The sequence below is a fragment of the Neomonachus schauinslandi genome, chromosome 7 (genome assembly GCF_002201575.2).
Source record: "Neomonachus schauinslandi chromosome 7, ASM220157v2, whole genome shotgun sequence".
Lineage (NCBI taxonomy): Eukaryota > Metazoa > Chordata > Mammalia > Carnivora > Phocidae > Neomonachus > Neomonachus schauinslandi.
In genome coordinates, this window is record NC_058409.1 from 1116821 (window position 1) to 1133955 (window position 17135).

General features: G+C 37.0%; 1 protein-coding gene and 1 pseudogene across 1 annotated transcript; both read right to left on the reverse strand.

The window, feature by feature from the left end:
- Positions 1-237: 237 nt before the first annotated feature.
- Positions 238-3027, reverse strand: LOC110580241 (olfactory receptor 14A16-like). Its single transcript, XM_021689900.1, has 2 exons — positions 2107-3027; positions 238-321 (listed from the first exon to the last, which is right to left on the reverse strand). The coding sequence occupies exons 1-2, from the start codon at positions 3025-3027 to the stop codon at positions 238-240; spliced, it is 1005 nt and encodes a 334-aa protein (XP_021545575.1).
- An 11748-nt stretch (positions 3028-14775) lies between these two features.
- Positions 14776-15680, reverse strand: LOC123325299 (annotated as a pseudogene).
- Between the last annotated feature and the right edge of the window lie 1455 nt (positions 15681-17135).

Consider the following 17135-nt stretch of genomic DNA (forward strand, 5'->3'; position numbering starts at 1 on the left):
ATATATACATACCAAGAAATAAAACTTGCAAAAACTTTTGGTGTGAGAATAATATCCAAACACATCTTTAGTTAATACAGACTAGTATCCTTGTTAAGATTAGGTGGTTACAGTGCTAGTTACTGGCTAACTGACTTTAGTTTCATAACATTTACTGATTCCAGTTTTTCATATAAAAATCAATAGTAGTTACATTGCAGAATTTCTGTTCTGAGATATAGGAAATAACGGGCAAAATCACTTGAAGCACTTAGACCAATAGTCAGGCATGTCATCATCATCATCATCATCATCATCATCATCAGGGTCAGTGTTCCAAGACTAGAGCAAACTAGTATCACATCACCTCTAATTTTATCAGAAAGATGAAAGGTAAAGAAGAACCTTAAGGGTATGGACTAGTGAGTAAAGTGTCAAATGATAGAGAAATTATGCCACAATTGATATTAAATCTGTAAAACATCATTTTTTAAGAGAGAAGTTAAATAAACATGTGGGTAATGAGATGGATAGAAAGAAGACAGATTGCAAGAATTTTAAGAATGTGATGATAGCAGGAAAAATTGAAGGGAAAGTTAACGGAATAAAAGCCAAGATCATTTAAAAGAAAATTGATTTCCATGCAAATGTATTCATATACAGAAGTAAACCAGAAGTACATTTAATAAAAAAGAAATTTAATGATAAAAGTAAGCATAAATAGAAATAAATTTAGAAATAAATGAAAAATAGCATATTAAAATTTGGGAAGTATATTAAAATTTACTTTCAATTTCTTGGTACATTAATTAAATTTCTACATCATTTCTGTGAAACATAAAATTTAAAAATAGTAAGTGCAAGAATAAAACATGTTATCTTCTATTAATTATCCTGTTCCTGGATATGTGAGAATAACATTTTTTTTTCTTGTTTGGATTGCCTAGTGAGAAATATCTCCTTTGCAAACTAATCTCATTAATTTTAAAAATGTCGCTATGTGATTTCCAATGACATCTCTTAACAATATACCGTGCCTATAAAATCTTCTAAAGACTTATAATTGTAAACTTTGCAAGTCCAACATTGTGGGATTAATTAGTTAAGAAATCAATAAAAATGAGCTTCTAAAAATATTCTTGCCAATACAAACAAATAAAGGGGAAAAAAATGGGGTTGCCTGGATGGCTCAGTCATTTCACATCTGACTCTTGGTTTTGGCTCAGGACTTGATCTCAGGGTCAGGCCCTGCATCAAGCTCCACACTCAACAGGGTCTGCTTAAGGATGCTCTCTTGCCCTCTCCCTCTGCCCCTATCCCTGCTCACACTCTGTCTCTCTCTAACATAAATAAATTGAAAGAAAGAAAGAAAAAAGAAAAAATAGCAAATTTGGAATTAATTACTCATTTTTAATAACTACTGCAAGAGTAAATTAAAACACAAATCACAATCTAGAATAATAATAAAATATATAAAATTTGAAACTATTATAAAATATTTTAAAGTGAGAATTAAGACAGTGCTGAATAGGATGAATGTGAGATGAAAAGTAATATTACTTTATACCAGTAACCTATTGATGTGAAAATAATGATTGGAACATTTTCCCTGAATTGGAAATTGCCAAGACTGTCCACTGACATTCAGGCCCATCTTGCCTTAAAATGTAGCATCCTATGGAGCAGCACTATTGTTACAATACATATCTAAAAATTTAACAACAAGTTGTATAAACCCAATAATTCAAAATTATTTGAATTTGTATTTGAAAGAATTTTTATTTGTGATTATCAACTTAATTGTATAAACCAATAATTTGATACACATTAGTGAGGATCAGAGTCATGGATATTTTGAATATTTATATATTTGGTGTCATTTTTTTCATAAAATTTTTTTTTCCAAGGGCCACTTTCTTTTTTTTTTATTTTATTTTTTAATTATTTTTTTAAGATTTTATTTATTTATTTGAGAGAGAGAATGAGAGAGAGAAAGCACATGAGAGGGGGGAGGGTCAGAGGGAGAAGCAGACTCCCTGCCGAGCAGGGAGCCCGATGCGGGACTCGATCCCGGGACTCCAGGATCATGACCTGAGCTGAAGGCAGTTGCTTAACCAACTGAGCCACCCAGGTGCCCTCAAGGGCCACTTTCATGTCCCTATTTCTCAAGCTATAAATGACAGGATTCAGGCTGGGAGGTAACAGAGAATATAATATAGACATAAAGAGGTTCAATGATGATGAGGATTTTGAGTTTAAACCTAAATATGCAATAAATCCAGAAGAGAGGAACAAGGTTACCACAGTGAGATGGGGCATACAGGTGGAGAAGGTTTTAAACCTGCCTTGTGAAGAAGGGATTCTTAGGACAGTGGACACAACATAAGCATAGGAAGCAACCATGAAAGTAAAAATTACAAAAGCAAAACAAAAACTAACAATAATAAACACATATTCTAGAATCTGCTCCCCAGAACAAGCAAGCGTGAGCAATGATGGAATGTCACAGAAGAACTGATGCACTATGTTGGAACCACAGAAATGGACAGAAAATGTGCCTGCTACATGGATGGATCCATAGACACACCCACTGAACCATGATGCTCTCACCATCTGCACACACACACCTCTATTCATGATGGCCTCATAGTGCAGAGGACAGCAGATGGCTGCATAGCGATCATAGGACATCACCAGAAGGAGGGCAAACTCTGCGCCAGCAAAGAAAACAACAAGGAAAACCTGTGCGGCACATCCCACGAAGGAGATGGAATGGCTGTTGGTCAGAGAGTTCATGACAGATTTGGGGACAGTGACAGAGATGTAACAGATATCAATCAAAGACAAATTTTTCAGGAAGAAGTACATGGGGGTTTGGAGATGCTGGTCAATGGTGGTGAGGGTGATAATGAGGAGGTTCCCCATCAGTGCCACCAGGTAAACCAGGGAGAAGAAAGCAGCATAAAGTCTCTGTAGCACCTGATCCTCAGGGAATCCCATGAGCAAGAATGTTGTTATTAGGGTCACATTGGTTAATTTCTCAGGCATGATGATATTTTTTGGGAAAAATATTCTTGAATCTTAGAATCTGACTCTTTGCTGGTTTTGTTATTCACTGATTGTGAAGTTTTTCCTGGGGTAAAGCATATCTTGCAAACTATAATTTCTTCAATGCATGTAGAAAAAATATATTAAGATAGTCAATAAAGCAGATTAGAATATTTTTTCATGGGAGAGCCTAAAATTTATGCATAACATTTTAGAGTTATTCTTAGAGAATATATTGTAAGCCCTAAGGAGTGATTGTGGAAGCAGCTGAAATGTCAGCACAGTTCCTGTTCTTGGGCTATTGAACACAATGGCCCAGTAGAAGCAGGATCCCAAGATCCCAGGGGCAGGGCATAAGTTAGGAATTATGAAAGAATATGTCTTTCATAGTCCCTCAGTCCCCCAGGCCCCCCTTTTCTGCACCTTTGGTAGCACAAAGTTCCCTCTCCTCCCTTATCCATGTCTGACTCCCTGAGTGCCTATCCATAGGGGAGAGTGCAAGCCTGCTTTAAGGCTTCAGGGTATTTGCCATCTCTTTGTCCTCCCCTCCCATGCTTGGAGGCATCTGTCCTTGCTTTTCTGACAAAATAAAAATAAATAAATAAACAAAAGCTACGTGCAGGATTCAGCTGCTGGTGCCTTGCTTGCAAAGGCAGCCCTGCACAGCCACTCAGATTGGTGCCTGAGAACTTTATTTCACTGTGCAAGGACATAAAACAGACACATATTACCTCCCATATCCATAAATTAGGGATTTTTTGACTTCGCTTGAATAGGTTAAAACGTAGCAGAGAAATTTGGAATACAATAAAGTAATTTGTTTGCTCATTCTTGGAAAATGGCTTCGGTTCAATGTGAACTGTGTTCTTGGTGTATTTGAAGTCAGTATGGATAACTGAGAGATTATTCTCCCTTTAATTCTCTCTATCCTGTTATAACATAGGTAAATGGGGAGGGAAAAGATGGATAGAGCTAAAAATTATCTTTGTCTTTTTTTTCTGTGACAATGGTGAAGACCAAGATACTAGTACATATCTTCCACGTAATCAAGGTTATAATAGAATAACTAATACTGATACAAAGGTTTTAAGAAGATACTGTGTGAGCTTTATTTTAAAAGCCAATAAAATCCTAGAAACATGTATGTATTATTTATTATGATACATGTATTTTTCTTCAATAAAGACATATGCGTCCTATGTAACTAATAAACAAAATTGAAATACAATACTATCTTATTTTCCTGAAGGAACGTGGAATGCAAAGAAGTGAAATAAATTTACCTACTTAGACATAACAAGAAAGCTGGAATGACACTGGGAAGCTTACAGTAGATGCATAGAGGTTTGGAAGAAATTCACTTACCTAAGAAGAATCAAGTTTCCCTGATTATAAGGGTCAATTATTTAAATACCGAGGATAAAAATGAGCTTAATAAAGGGCACTTTCTCCATAGGAAGAGAAGTTAAAAGCTGGACCTTTTGTCCAACGGGATAAAAATTCCTGTTTAAACATTGCTATTGGTCTGGTTTCCAGTGTGTTGCTGAATGGCAGGCAGTCTTCTCTCCATCTGGTAAGCACAAGTTCAAATGTACTTATATGGGTCTTGCATTTTTGTGCATGTTTACAATTGACTAATTAGAATGAGCGCTAATTAACTGCATTAACCATGAGTTCTGATGCTGTCTCATGTTGCCATCACAGATGACACAAAGTCGGAAGTGCAAAGAATTAGGTCTATGTTGAGATTTTTTTTCCTTTTTTTACCCAGTAGGGTTACCGGCCATGAGACCTTCTAATTAATAACAAGAATACTTTTAATAGATATCTTTGACACTTTACATTGTTATGTAATGGATTGATTTTAATTTATAAGCCCATGACTGAACAAAAGTGATTGGCTGTGTCTTTTTGATACTGATTTTGATTTTTTAAAATATTTCTCATGGAAGGATATCATTCCTTATACCATATAAAATATTTAAGATATAAGATAATGGAAAAACCTAAATTTCTTTTTTCATCTCCACTTCTGTTTTCTTTCCCTGGGGGGAAAAAAGTGATTTTTTTTCATTTTGTTCATTTTCCCATGTATTTTTTTTTAATTTTCCTGAGTATTTGCAGTGTACAAATGCAAAAAGCATGTACTTCAACATATGTGAGAGCTTACTATGTTTTTTCTACCTACTTATTTTTAACTTATCATATTTTCCAAAAGCACATTCAATACTGTTATAGTTTAAAAATGATTTATTGTATCACTAAACTCATGATTCTTCATTGAAGTCAAAATGTTTCTCAATTCAAAATTAGCCAATATATGTACAATAGTAACTAAGAAAAATGTCATTTTCCCACTTATCTCTTGGACACTATACACAATTTTTAAGTCTTGTGTAATTTGAGTCATTTTAACAAATCATAGATTAGGAGCTTTATATCATTTTACCCCCAAAGAACACCAAATTTGACAATTACATGTAGACAAGAATGCATTTGTTGCATCACAGAAATCCAGTGGAGAATCTCAAGCACACCATTAGAGCAAAATATCCAAGATTGAATGCATTGAGGCCAAAAAAAGGAGCAGTTTCACTTTATCCATGTCAGTGCTTCCCCATGACAGCACAGATCAGTGTCAAGAGAGATCTCAGAAGTAAGAGTGAGTGAATAAGCACCCATAAGTGGGAAACTGTCAAAGAGACTCATCCTATTAACCACTTCAAAGACTCCATCATGAAGCACACACATGGGCCAGTTGGTATACCTCACATGCACGTCCTAAGGTTGCCAGAGGAGAGCTAATTGCGTGGTGGGTAAAATGGGGAAAGGAAAGCAAAAGGAACAAATTCCCAATTATAAAATAAATGGGACACAAGGATGAAAAATACAGCATAGGGAATATAGTCAATTATATTGTACCAACCTTGTATGATGTGTTGACAGATGAAAACTACACTGACAGTTGTGAGCCTTTTGTAATGTATACTATTACTGGATCACTATGCTGTACATTTGAAATTACTATAATATCTTGTTGCAAGTATACTTCAATTAAAAAAAAAGTGTGTGAATCCCCCCCAAAAAACAGAGTGAGTTAAAAACAAGACACACTATAAATACAAAATACAAATAGAATAAAATTAAAGAGATGGAAAAAGATACACCATGCTAACACTAATAAAATGGAATCTTGTGTAGCTTTAATAATGTCAGAAAAATCAAAAATCAGACTTTAGAGAAGGAAAGTTAGCTGGGATAAAGAAGAACATTACCTTATGATAACTGGGTCAGTGATTTGTGAAGGCATAATGATCGTTCATGTGTATTTGCCTAACAGTGCATAGGTATGTGTGTGCGAAAACCTATCAGTTTCTATCAAAATGCCAAGGAGTTGAAAAATCCACTATTACAGTTGGATACTGTAACATTAGTCAAATAATAATTGCGAGATCCTGAATGAAAAACATCAGTAAGAACAGTTGAACTGAATAGCACCATCTATCAACTGGATGTAATTTGCATTTCTAGAATACTACAACAGCAACAGAATGCACATTTTTCTAAAATTTACATAGAATTCTCACCAAGAGTGAGTCCATTCTGGGTCATAAAACAAACATCAACAAGTTAAAAAAATGAAAAGCATGCAAAATATTCCCTCAAAATGTAGCAGATTTAAAGTGGAAATCAGTAAGAGAAAAATAGCTGGAAAAGCTCAAATACTTGGAGATAAAATAAGACACATTTATTTTCTTTTTTGAGATTTTATTTAAATTCAAATTAACTAACATACAGTGTAATATTACTTTAAGGTATAGAATTTAGTGATACATCACTTATATATAACAGCCAGGGCTCATCACAAGTGACCTCCTTAATACCTGTCACCCATTTAACCCATTTCCCACCCACCTTCCCTGCAACAACCCTTAGTTTGTTCCCTACAGTTAAGAGTCTGTTTTCTGGTTTGCTGCTCTCCGCCCACTGATTTTCATGTATTTTGTTTCTTAAAGTCCGAAATATGAATAAAATCATATGGCATTTGTCTTTCTCGCTCTGACTTATTTTGCTTAGCATAATATGCTCTAGTTCCATCCATATCACCGCAAATAGCAAGATTGAATCTTTTTTATTGACTAAATTAACACATAATTATACAGATTACATATATGAATATCTAATCTGTACATATATGAATATGTAATTACATCTTTTTTTATCTGTTCATCCCTTGATGGACATTTGGGGTCTTTTCATAATTGGGCTATTGTTGATAATGCTGCTATAAACATTGGGGTGCATATTTCTCTTCAAATCATAATTTTTATATTATTTGGGTAAATATATAGCAGTGCAATTGCTGGATGCAGTATTTTTAACATTTTTGAGGAACCTCCATACTGTTTTCCAGAGTGGCTGCATCAAAAGTGTAAGAGGGTTTCCCTTTCTCCACATCCTTGCAACACTGGTTTCCCGTGTTGTTAATTTTAGCCATTTTGACACGTGTGAGGTGATATGATAGTAGATAAAACATGAATAATAAGATTCCAAGGATAATGACATATTGCTAGAATTCCACTCTGAACTTAAAAACGGAGCCACAACAATATCATATTGCATGACCAAAATGTCCCCCATAATCATGTCATTCAAGTTTATAGGCTTCCATTTAACCTTGTCAGGTTCTAATAATTTGAGAGACCTTGGCAACATATGGCTTCGCTCTTTCAGCCATTTGGTATAATTGAGCTAAGAGATGAATATCATTTCTTATTCTGAGCCTCTCATGAGATATACAAAAATCACTAGATTTCCTCCTTGCATAACCCATTTATACTTTTGTTTAAACTTTCCTATTATTTATTTCCCCCACCTATCATTGATTCTTATCCAATATTTTCCACTTTGAGGAGGGACATTAGATTCAGCCACTGTGCTGGTCCCTAGTGCTAAGGGCAATGGTAGTGTGGCAAATGCCATCCTCTTAGTGCACCTATATTCATATATGGTAGCATCACATAGGTACAGAGCTAGGGGGCTGTCTTAAATAATAAGCAGTATATCTGCCTTCACTATCGACCCTAATTTCTCCAAAGCAGTCAAGCCAAAGTCCATTCCACTAAGGCCTTATGAGTTCTGACACACAGATTCAAAGGCTTAGTTGCGGCTTTTGAATTAAGGATCATCTCTGTATCTGGCACCATGGTTGCAACACTGGTCCTGGAATCACTGGTTCAGGTAAGAAAAATAAGTTGGAGGTGACATAGAGGAATGGAAGAATTATATAGTTTTACCAAAATTCTCCCAACCCCTGTTCTATCCAATGGGGACTTTCTTTTAGCCCTCTTTACATTCAGGAATGAAGTGTGTGCCAGCCCTTCATGACTCTATACTCCACTCTTTCAGACAAGAAATGTTTCAATTTTCAAGTAGTCACATAAATGCGTGTTCTCTATCTTTGTCCATTTTATCTTTACACATGCATGTCTTTAGTTCCCTACTGAAGGTCAGATGGAGGGACCCTGCCCCTTTCTGTCATTATTTTTAATGAGGAGATTGCGGTACCCTCATCTCAGGCAATTTGATGCCAAGTATTGCATGATCAATTTTGCCTTTCTTTTTTTAAATTTTTTTAAAATAATTTTTTAAAAAGATTTTATTTATTTATTTGACAGAGAGAGACACGGTGAGAGAGGGAACACAAGCAAGGGGGGGTGGGGGGGGAGAAGCAGGCTTCCCGCAGAGGAGAGAGCCCGATATGGGACTCGATCCCAGGACCCTGGGCCCATGACCTGAGCTGAAGGCAGTTGCTTAAAAATTGAGCCACCCAGGCACCCAATCAATTTTGCCTTTCAACTTGGTCCTCCAAACCAGGATAAATAATGTAAAATTGGTTTTGTCCCTTCAGATATTGAGGGACAAGAAGAGGCTCTTATCACTTAGTTTACACAATCTCTGAGAGGTCCATGTTGGGACCTCCCTTTTAACTCCATCATTGCCCACTTGACACTTTATATTTCTTTTATTTTTAGGATTTTATCTATTTATTTGACAGACAGAGACAGTGAGAGAGGGAACACAATCAGGGGGAGTGGGAGAGGGAGAAGCAGGCCTCCTGCTTAACAGGGAGCCCGATGTGGGGGTCTATCCCAGGACCCTGGGATCATGACTTGAGCCAAAGGCAGATGCTTAACGACTGAGCCACCCAGGAGCCCTGACATTTTATATTTCTTGATATAAATTTCCATCCTGCTAAAATGAGTTCATTGGGTGTTCCTTTTGTTTTCTCCAATATTGCATATCAATCACTCTAATTCTTTGTTTTAAAAGATTGTATTTATTTATTTGAGAGATAGAAAGAGAACATGACTGGGGTGAGGGGCAGAGGGAGAAGCAGACTCCATACTGAGCAGGGAGCCAGATGTGAGGCTCAATCCCAGGACTCTGGGATCATGACCTGAGCCAAAGTCCGACACTCAACCTAACTGAGCCACCCAGGCACCCCTCACTCTAATTCTTTTAAGTATCTTTATTTTCAGCCTAATTTTCCCCTTGTATTGGCTCTAAGGCTAGCAGGTCTAGTTCAGACCAGCCAAAATGCAAGCTGCATCCAGCATGAAGATTTTCCCCAATACGCTCATTTACTTTCATTATAGCAAGTTCAAATAGCAATAATGAAGTATTGTGTATTTAGCATGTTTCTTTTTTAAAGTTTTTATTTAAATTCCAGTTATTTAACATACAGTGTAATATTAATTTCAGTTGTAAAATATAGTGATTCAGCAATTCCATGCAACATATGGTAATCATCACAAGTACACTCCTTAATCCCCATTATTTATTTAACCTATCCCCCAACCAACCTCCCCTCTGGTATCCATCAGGTTGTTCTGTATAGTTAAGGGTCTGTTTATTGGTTTCCCTCTCTTTCTTTTTTTCCCCACTCACTTGTTTGTTTTGTTTCTTAAATTCCACATATGAGTGAAATCATATGTTGTTTGTCTTTCTCAGACTTAACTTATTTTACTTAGTATAACTCTCTAGCTTCATCCATGTATTTACACATGGTAAGATTTCATTCTGTTTTATGGCTGAATAATATTCTATAGTGTATATATACCATATCTATCCTTTCATCAATTGATGGACACGTGGGTGTTTCCATGCATTGGCTACTATACATAAAGATGCTATAAACATCGAGGTTGGTGTATCCCTTGAAGTGCTCTTTTGTATTATTTGAGTGAATTTCTAGTGGTGCAATTGCTGGATCATATGGCAATTCTATTTTTACCTTTTGGAGGAACCTCCATACTGTTTTCCACAGTGGCTGCACCAGTTTTCATCAGTAGTACACAAGTGTCCCCTATTCTCCACATCCTCACCAACACCTATTTTTTCTTGTGTTGTTGATTTTAGCCATTATGAGTGGTGTGGAGTGATATAACATTGGAGTTTTGATTTGTATTTCCCTGATGATCAAGGATATTGACCATCTTTTCATGTTTCTAATGGCCATCTGGATGTCCTCATTGGAGAAATGTCTATTCATGGTTTCTGCAAATTATTTAACTGGATTATTTTGTTGTTGTTGTTGAGTTTTGTAACTTCTTTGTATACTTTGGAGCCTAGCTCTTTATCAGATATGCCATTTGCAAATATCTTCTCCCATTCTATAGGTTGCCTTTTAATTTGATTGATTGTTTCCTTTGCTGTGCAGAAGCTTTTACTTTATTTTTTAAATTTATTTAGGTAGAATTTAGTGATTCATCACTTATATACAACACCTGGTGCTTATCCCAACAAGTTCCCTCCTTAATGCCCATCCCCCTAATTTACTTTCCCCCCACCTACCTCCCTTCCAGCAACCCTCAGTTTGTTTCCTAGTGTTCAGCATCTGCTAAGGTTTGCCTTCCTCTCAATTTTCAACTTATTTTATTTTTCCTCCCCTTCCCCTATATTCATATGTTTTGTTTTTAAATTCCACATATGAATGGAATCATGTGGTATTTTTCTTTCTCTGACTCACTTATTTTGTTTAGCATAATACCCTCTAGTTCTATCCACAGCCTTGCAAATGGCAAGATTTCATTCTTTTTGATGGCAAAGTAATATTCCATTATATATGAATACGTACCACTTCTTTATCCATTCATCTGTAGAAGGATATTTGGGTTATCATTTTTTTTAACTTACTCATTCTTTTTCTTCCTTTGTTAACATTCAGTCTTAGGTACAACACTTCCTTGGTGGTTGATGGCTATGAGCATGCATTTAAAGCTTTTGAGAGAATAGAGACTACCAGAGGGACTACTATCATTATTGTAAGCAGAATCAATTTCCAATATCTATAGAGCACATAGAACCAAATTCCCCAAGACCCAAACAAAAATCAAGAACAAATAGGTCAAAGAAAGACCCTGTTGAACAAGTCACTTTCCCAAGCCAGTGGCTTGTTCAGTAATCTTATATAGCTGAGTTTCAACTTCCCCATAAATGTTAATCAAGGTATAGCAGTTGGTGTTGACCAAAGTAGAGACACCTAACAACTATAACATAGTCAAGAGGTATCTTATCATCAATAACAACTTCAGGGGGCGCCTGGATGGCTCAGTTGTTAAGCATCTGCCTTCGGCTCAGGTCATGATCCTAGGGTCCTGGGATTGAGCCCCACATCAGGCTCCCTGCTCGGCAGGAAGCCTGCTTCTCCCTCTCCCACTCCCCCTGCTTGTGTTCCCTCTCTCGCTGTGTCTCTCTGTCAAATAAATAAATAAAATCTTAAAACAATACAAAACAAACACAATTTTAGCCACAGAGTATAAGGATTTTTGTTGGGCAGCAATAGCTGGAGTAGCAGATCTCTCAATATTTTCAAGATATAACAAAAGGTTCCTGATCATAGTCTCATTTGTACTCACTCTTAACCAGCAAAATAGGACCTTTCCAAAAGAAGCAAATCTGAGATATAAATGCTTCCAAGTTGACTCTGCTGCAACTACCCAATATTAACTACTTGAGTGGGGAACTATCCCATAATATTGGGCTAAATCAGGTCAACAAAAGAACTCATGCCAGTTATCAGAAGGAGAGATTGTTTTCACCTACACTGTCAGCTGGTATGCATTTGGGGTAAAGGGAATGATCAGTCACTGGACAATTAGGCCTTTTGCCTCTGGTGTAAGGTCTTCTGTGGCTTTAGGCTTTAATGGTTACTTAAGCAATTGATGAAGAAGTTTAGTTGTGTCTCTCTGAATTGTTATAGGCTCTGCATTTTTTTTTCATCCTCCCAATGCCAATATTAGCAGTAGAGCATAGATTTTGGGTTCCTAATTATATTAGGGGACTCTTGTCATTATCATCCCTCTTCTATATCAAGAGTAGATCATAAGGAGTATAAAAGATCAGGCTCATGTTCATCAGGGAATTTTAAGGTGAGGTCTCCACTGGAGGCAAAATATTAACCCTTTAAATTTAGAGAACCAATTTCTACCTAAAACATTGACTGGGTCTATGGTATGGAGCAAAAATGATTTTTTTTTCAGTGAAATGTCCCAGAATCATTGGTACCTGCTGAGATAGATTTTTTTTTTTTTAAACTACAAGAGCACTTTTGTCTTATAAGTGTGGGTTCAAGTAGAGAGAAAACCTCTGGTCCTATCAGACTTTAGCAGGATTTCCCATTTATTATTATTTTTTTAATTTAAATTAAATGAGCGAACATATAGTACATCACATCCCATTCATTTTAATTGTAGTTTCTACTTGGCTGTAGGAGCAAATAACTGGAGAATCCTTTGGAGTCCTGTTAATTCTGGGAGCATCCTAAGGGAATAGATATGGGGACACTTGAGTTGATGTGGAAGGGCTTGCATAAAACCTTGGAGGATAATTTTTTTCAGTGTCCTAGTTGATTACAAATGACATATTCATCCCTTGGAAAGTATTTTGGTGATAAACTCATAGGAGACTGTGATGTGGGTGGCCCTGGTCTTTATTTAGGTGTCAGTCCATGGAACTATTATAGCTCTATGACAATACCTTGATGAATTTGTCTTTTTTAAAAAAAAATTATTTATTTATTTGATAGAGAGAGAGACAGTGCACAAGCAGGGAGAGAAGCAGGCAGAGGGAGAGGGAGACACAGACACTCTGCTGATCAGGAAGCCCAATGCAGGACTCGATCCCAGGACCCCAGAATCATGACCTGAGTTGAAGGCAGCCACTTAACCAACTGAGCAACCCAAGCGCCCCTGTTTGTGGTCTTGTTTGAAAGTTCTTTCCATGTACTCAGCTATGGTAATGTGTTCCATCAGACTAGTTGCCTCCCATCTTACTTTCTGCATTTTTACCAATCTGCTAATCTCAGGAGATAATACATTTACAAACAGGGCAGCTACAGCCGATAGGGTGATCTCATTTATTGTGTGTAACACAGTTTCCATAGGTAGAGATTTTCCAGATGGACTTTAAAGTCTACTAAAGAAGATGTGGTCCATATATGCAATGGAATATTACTCAGCCATCAGAAAGGATGACTACCCACCACTTGCATCAAAATAGATGGGACTGGAAGAGATTATGCTAAGTGAAATAAGTCAAGCAGAAAAAGTCAATTATCATACTGTTTCACTTATATATGGAACATAAGGAATAGCATGGAGGACATTAGGAGAAGGAAGGGAAAAATGAAGAGGGGGGAATCAGAGGGGGAGATGAACCATGAGAGACTATGGACTCCCAGAAACAAACTGGAGGTTTTAGAGGGGAAGGGGGTGAGGGTTGGGTCAACTTGGTGATGGGTATTAAGTAGGGCACATATTGCATGGAGCACTGGATATTATACACAAATAATAATTCATGGAACACTACATCAAAAACTAATGATGTACTGTACAGTGACTAACATATAATAAAATTAAAAGAAAAAGATTAAAAAAAACAGAACATGGTTGAAAATATCTAAGAAACCTTTGTATTCTTTCCAAATAATTAAGGATAGAAATAAGTCAATATAAAGCCACAGTTATTTTTATAAGACATAGAATCTCTAGGTAGATTATATACAAAGTAATAAAAAATCATATTGTAGGCACTAGTGAACAAGCCAAAAGAAAGTCCATCCACAATGAGAAATTTGGTAGCTCGCATGCTTTTTATGGTACTATAACTGTTGAAGTGCCTCATTTAAAAAAAAAAAATCCAGGGAATAAAATAGAGAAAATGTATTATTCAATGACCAGACTTACAAACATTGTGAACAACATAAGCAATTCTTTTGGAAAGTTATACTACAAATAGAGAGATTCTTTGTCAAAGAAGGTTGCTGAGTGATAAACATCACACCTATGTGTTAGCTGGATAAAATGCTATTATCCAAACTTTGAATCAGTTAATTCAGCACTTGAGCATTTATTTCCTTAAGTGTATGTGAGTACTTTACTTTTTGTCTCAATCGTTGCAGTTAAGAATGAGTTAACTGATGAGAAAAAGTCTACTGTGATCAGTAGGACACTAACTGATGTTAGACAGTGTTAAATGGAGTGAGACCCTTTTTTTTTCTTTTTTTTCTTATTATGTTATGTTAATCACCATACGTTACATCATTAGGTTTTGATGTAGTGTTCCATGATTCATTGTTTGCATATAACACCCAGGGCTCCATGCAGAACGTGCCCCCTTTAATACCCATCAGCAGGCTAACCCATCCCCCCATCCCACTCCCCTCTAGAACCCTCAGTTTGTTTCTCAGTGTCCATAAATGGAGTGAGACTCTTGACCACAAGATTTGTACAGCAATCTCATAAGAGCCTGTTTCATGTCCTTGTTCCTCAGGCTATAGATTATAGGGTTGAGTTATAGGTATTGGAGGTACCACAGTAGAGATCACAGAAAGCAGCCTGTCAATAACTGAGGGTGGATTTGAGGATGGTTGGAGATAAACAAAATAAGCAGTTACAATAAAAAGAGCAAAAATAATGAAATGGGGAAAGCATGTGGAAAAAGCTTTTGACTGGCCTTTTGTGGTTGGAATCTTCAGCACGGTGGACAAAATATAAACATAAGAGATGACAATACAGATGAAACAAGACATGCCTAAACACATACCTAGTCCAATACTTGTGTAAACTACCAGGAGCGTTTCAGAACAGGAAATCCTTAGCAATGAGGAAACATCAGAGAAAAACTGTGGGATCACATTGGAGCCACAGAATGGCATAAAAAATGTGACAGCAATGTACAGGCATCACCATTCATGATGACCTCATAGTGCAAGGGACAGCATGTGGCTACATAATGGTCATAGGACATGGCAGTGAGGACAAATATCTCACCTGCTGAGAAGGAAGTCATTAAAAGTAACTGGAAGGCACATCCTAAAGTGGAAATGGAATTTCTGTACGTTAGGCTGTTGACAATGAATTTGGGGATTGGGACAGACAAAGGAAGACACCCAGGAAAGACAAGTTCTTCAGGAAAAAGTACATTGGTGTTTGTAGCTGTAGGTCTATGGTAGTGAGAGTAATGATGAGAAGGTTACTCAGGATAGCCAGGTAAATCACTAGGAAGAGCACCCCATATACTATCTGAAGCTCTTGGATATCACAAAACGCCACAAGGAGAAATCCTGTCACCAATGTGACATTGGTCATGCCTGATTCTCTTCACTGCCTGTCAGCACAAAGAGATATAAAAAAAAATCAATTTACACATATAACAAGAACAATGTTGATATACATAATTATTATTTTTATTTTTTATTTTTTTTAAATTTTTTATTGTTCTGTTCATCACCATACATTACATCATTAGTTTTAGATGTAGTGTTCCATGATTCATTGTTTGTGCATAACACCCAGTGCTCCATGCAAAACGTGCCCTCCTCAATACCCATCACCAGGCTAACCCATTCTCCCACCCCCTCCCCTCTAGAACCCTCAGTCTGTTTTTCAGAGTCTATTGTCTCTCATGGTTCGTCTACCCCTCCGATTTCCCCCGCTTCATTCTTCCCCTCCCGCTACCTTCTTCTTTTTTTTTCTTAACATATATTGCATTATTTGTTTCAGAGGTACAGATCTGAGATTCAACAGTCTTGCACAATTCCCAGTGCTTACCAGAGCACATACCCTCCCCAGTGTGTATCACCCAGCCACCCCATCCCTCCCAGCCCCACCAGTCCAGCAACCCTCAGTTTGTTTCTTGAGATTAAGAATTCCTCATATCAGTGAGGTCATATGATACATGTCTTTCTCTTTTTGACTTATTTCGCTCAGCATAATACCCTCCAGTTCCATCCACGTCGTTGCAAATGGCAAGATCTCATTCCTTTTGATGGCTGCATAATATTCCATTGTATATATATACCACCTCTTCTTTATCCATTCATCTGTCGATGGACATCTTGGCTCTTTCCACAGTTTGGCTATTGTGGACATTGCTGCTATTAACATTGGGGTGCACGAACCCCTTCAGATCCCTACATTTGTATCTTTGGGATAAATAACCAGTAGTGCAATTGCTGGATCATAGGGTAGTTCTATTTTCAACTTTTTGAGGAACCTCCATACTGTTTTCCAGAGTGGCTGCACCAGCTTGCATTCCCACCAACAGTGTAGGAGGGTTGCCCTTTCTCCACATCCCCACCAACATCTGTCGTTTCCTGACTTGTTAATTTTAGCCATTCTGACTGGTGTGAGGTGGTATCTCATTGAGGTTTTGATTTGGGTTTCCCTGATGCCGAGCGATGCTGAACACCTTTTCATGTGTCTGTTGGCCATTTGGATGTCTTCTTTGGAAAAATGTCTGTTCATGTCTTCTGCCCATTTCTTGATTGGATTCTTTGTTCTTTGGGTGTTGAGTTTGATGAGTTCTTTATAGATTTTGGATACTAGCCCTTTATCTGATATGTCATTTGCAAATATCTTCTCCCATTCTGTCGGTTGTCTTTTGGTTTTGTTGACTGTTTCTTTTGCTGTGCAAAAGCTTTTTATCTTGATGAAGTCCCAAGAGTTCTTTTTTGCCCTTGCTTCCCTTGCCTTTGGCGATGTTTCTAGGAAGAAGTTGCTGCAGCTGAGGTTGAAGAGGTTGCTGCCTGTGTTCTCCTTTAG